General features: G+C 44.5%; 1 protein-coding gene across 1 annotated transcript; it reads left to right on the forward strand.

Moving 5' to 3' along the window:
• The first annotated feature begins 1,704 nt into the window (after positions 1-1,704).
• LOC139647155 (glucose-dependent insulinotropic receptor) lies at positions 1,705-3,124 on the forward strand. The gene is made up of 2 exons (XM_071523009.1): positions 1,705-2,275; positions 2,442-3,124. The coding sequence occupies exons 1-2, from the start codon at positions 1,705-1,707 to the stop codon at positions 3,122-3,124; spliced, it is 1,254 nt and encodes a 417-aa protein (XP_071379110.1).
• Positions 3,125-4,144: the final 1,020 nt, after the last annotated feature.

Consider the following 4,144-nt stretch of genomic DNA (forward strand, 5'->3'; position numbering starts at 1 on the left):
CTTTTTCATTTAAAGGTCCCATATCGTGGAAAACAGGATTCCCCTTGCCTCTTTGATTATAAAAGAGTTGGATGTGCTATCTAAAAATCATGGAAGTATCAAAACACACAGTGTACTGGAGAGTTTTCCCTACCTGTAGCTGCTGGGCTGGTGTCTCATGTTTCACTCTTGAAACGGTTAGCCAATCAGAACAGAGGGGTCATTAATATTAATGAGCCTTAAAGGCACAGCAACAAAAATGACCTGTTCTTGGTAAGGCTCAGAGAGATGCTGGAAAATGAACATGTAAAAATGGATTGAGAGTGTTTTTGGTACATGACACCACACACACAGCTTTGAATGGACCTCAAGACATAAAATAAAACACTGGAAAGTGTAGAATATGTTAAGTGACCGTTTTGGTTCAGTGCTAGTTTTAAAGTGATTGTTATTAAACACAAAAAATAAAGAATTAGTGCATTACTTCTACTCCTGCTTGGAAGAGAGCCAGCAGGCAGAGGGCTGGGACAAGGGTCAGTACAGCAGCAGATGAGCCGGGGAAGGTTGTGTACAGCATGTGTCTGTATGTATGTGTGTGTGTGAGTGTGTGTGTGTGTGAGGGGGTGGGGTGGGGTGGGGTAATGTGCTCTCACAGGCACTACAAGTAGAGGGGAGGTGTGGTAATGCTGTGTGTGTCTTCCTCCTTCAGCGTTTGTGAAAGGGCTTTTACGGTCACCGATGGGACCGGTGAGATCGAATGGATGTTTTGGAAGTCGATCAGCTCTCTTGAACTCTGACAGCAGTCATTACGGAAAGATTATGGAGCAATGGATTAAAGTAACAACATACAACGGCATGTATGTTGGGGGATGTGATTCATCTTCTTACGGAGGAATACAATTTACCAGATCTCATACATTGTAAGAATCTATGACACTTAAGGGGAAGCAGCTTCCGATTATGAATACGATTTGACTGCACAGCCTGGAGGTTTTGGTTGGGTCAAGCTTCTCACTTAAAACACAGGGGTAAATTGACATTTGTAAGTTGCATTCCAGTGTTTTTTGGCAAGCTGAAGATTTCCTGCAGGTTTTTGCCCAAATGCGGTCAAACCATTCTGGTAGTAGACTGGTAATAGCTTTGCCATTTAAATACAGTTATATGTAGGCTATGGCAAATGCAACTCTTTTTAGTTATCAGGGTGGAAGTAACTAATTATATTTACTGACGGTACTGTAAATTAGATTTTTTGAGTATTTTTAAAGTCAGTAATTTTACCTTCACTTCACTATATAGATTATTCTGACTTTACTTTGCACTTTATTGTGTAATTTCAAATTTTTGCAGTTTGAAAAGTTAGCTAGTTTGAAATCTGTCTTCTCAGCCTTTTAAAAATACATGGAAAATATCACTTTTACTGAGTACATTTTAAATGAGCTACTTTTTACTTTTACTTAAGTAAAATATCAGCAATATCTACTTGAGTAGGATGTTTTATTACTCTTTCCACCCCATCTACTTTCTCTGTGGTACCTTCTGTTTTCTCTAACTGTGATTATCCTAATTGCAAGAGCCACCATTCCCATTGTAATGGATGTGACTCTGACTCTGATCCCAGCAACATCGACCAGCCGCAACTGGACACAAGGGCAGAAACCCATCTGATAGTCAGAGGCTTTTGTGAAGCTTCTTGCTTAAAAAAATATATATTTTTTTGTCATTAACATGTCATATTTGACCGGACATGTGGGCGCTGACCCCTCTGTTGCCATGACTCCTGCCAGCATGGATTCCTTTGAGCCCACGGCTCAAAGCATCCTGAGGCCCCGGGTGATGGGTGTGATCCTGAGCATCGCCTCCTGCCTCATCATCTCTACCAATCTGCTGGTGGCAGCCGCCTTACTCAAGCTGCTCCGAAGGGGGGGCGGCCAAAACTGGTGCTTTGTCCTCAACTTGGCGCTGGCCGACACCCTGGTGGGCCTGGCCATCACTGGTGTTGCCACAGAGGATTTGCACAGCAGCAGCAACAACACTGACAGCAGCAGCCACATCCCTGGCGCCCCTCTCTCCACCGCCATGCCGCTCTCTGCTCAGGGCAAGACCAGGTGTCTGATGCGCATGGCCTTCATCACTTCGCCCTGCACGGCATCCATCATGTCCATGTTCCTTATCTCGCTTGACCGCTATGCGGCCATCAAGATGCCCCTGCGTTACTCCTGGCTGTGTGGGAAGGGGACTGTGGCTGGGTCCCTGCTGGCCCTGTGGATCAGCGCCCTCATTATAGGATTCCTGCCAGGTGGGACCTTAAATTATACAACTCATTGGTTTTTTTGCTAAATTAATTTTTATCGTTTATGACCAAGACTAGATGTGCCTAGTGGTGGCTGTGCCGTTCTGGTTGTGACTGTTTTCTTGATATTGGCTTCATACCCGGATAATAACCCATGCCCTCTGTTCCTCAGTCATGGTGCGCCAGCTGCAGACAGAGGGCTACAACGGCTTCTGTGCCTTCTTCTCCGTCATCCAACAGGCGGGCATCATCGTCTTATTCTGCGTGTGTTTCTTCCCTGTGCTCTCCGTGTTCGTTTACATCTACCTGGACATCCTGAAAATTGCCTGCAGCCACCAGAAGCAGATCTGCCAAGTTAGGCAAGCAGGCTCCAGGACACATGACCACCATGATCATCACCAGCAGCAGCAGCAGCAGCAGCAGAGGAGCCATTACTGGGGCCATGTCAAGGCCCTGAGGACTGTGGCGGTGCTGGTGGGCTGCTTCTTGGTCCTCTGGTGCCCCTTCTTTGTGGTCTGCATGGTGCAGGTTCTGTGTGAAAGCTGCACGCTGACCAAAGTATTGGAGAACCATCTGTGGCTCCTGGGGCTATCCAATTCACTGATTAACCCTCTGGTGTACGCCTACTGGCAGAAAGAGGTGCGTCTGCAGTTAGGAGCCCTATTTTCCTGCTTTAAGGGCAGGTTGTTGGCTCCCGGACCGTTAGGTGTCCCAGAAAGGTGTCAGCCACAGCAGCCTGTGCAGACTCAGACTGGAGTTTCTGGCGGTGAATCCTCCGATCCAACGCTGCTGCCCCACATGACCTGTAATGATGAGGTTCACACTGTGCCACTGTCTGCCTCAGCTAGCTTGTGAGTGACATGGGGAAAGGGGCGGAAGGGCGGAAACAAAAACATGACTCGGCAATGAGTGTGTTTACCTGCATATTGATATTCTGATATTATTCTGGATATTAGTGCTGCAGAATTAAAAACGCAAAATAGTAATACTTGCTACCGCAATTTCTGAACACAAAAGACTGCAAGAGGTGTTTTGGAGGACAGAGGAAACAAGGCTCTCTAGTGCTGTGGAGAATCCCTGGCCTAGCTGCAAATGGAGTAAATCTTTATTTTTTTTTCAAACAAATTTTCAAGTAAATCCTAAGCATTAGCCCCAAGCATCCACATTTTATGAAAAACGTTTATACACAAAAAAATGAAGAAAACAAAACAAAACAAAACAAAAAAAAAGAGATTTTTACTGTTTCCTGCTGATTTAATCTTTTTTTGCTTTTATTTACTGCTGTGTAGTGCTTTGTATTTGTATTTTGAAAAGTGCTATTCTTATTAACTCGAACGTATCTGCGCAAAAACCCTCATGAATGTTTGGTCGTCAGTATGGTTTGAGTGTAATATACTATATGTAATTCCACCCTGCTAGTCCCTCTGGTGGGTCCATCATTAAACACAGTTTAAGCAGCCAAGCTTTGTTCAAACCCACATAATTTTATTTTAAATTTCTGTCAAGCTCCCAAGGTTTTCAAAGATACCAAACATGTCAGAAATCTAGATGTTTGTGCACAAGACATCTGCCGGAGCAGCCAGAGCGAAGCCGGGGGTTTCCCGCAGCGCCGCCTGGTATTGGTCCGTAATCGGCGACCTGTCGATCACTGGACAGGCGACCTGTCAATCACTCAGAAAACTACCCCGTTTTATAACCGTTAGCCTATATCCTGTTAATTATGCAATTTTTTTGAAAATTGCCATATGGACATAAGTAAATGCCATAAGTAAAATTATCAACTGAGACCATATAATCTCTTGTCAAAAAAATATATATTGACTTTATATTTTGAGTGAGAAGTTGAGCTATGGTCCCATTGACTTGACTGGAGTT

The sequence above is a fragment of the Centroberyx affinis genome, unplaced genomic scaffold (assembly GCF_046629955.1).
Source record: "Centroberyx affinis isolate AG114_WGS23_722 - 3 ecotype Tasmania unplaced genomic scaffold, CSIRO-AGI_Caff_v1 ptg001053l_1, whole genome shotgun sequence".
Classification (NCBI taxonomy): domain Eukaryota; kingdom Metazoa; phylum Chordata; class Actinopteri; order Beryciformes; family Berycidae; genus Centroberyx; species Centroberyx affinis.

Coding starts and splice junctions, on each gene's coding strand:
- LOC139647155 (XM_071523009.1), top strand. CDS start 1,705: ATGTCATATTTGACCGGACATGTGGGCGCTGACCCCTCTGTTGCCATG. Junction 2,276..2,441: donor CATTATAGGATTCCTGCCAG/GTGGGACCTTAA, acceptor TCTGTTCCTCAG/TCATGGTGCGCCAGCTGCAG.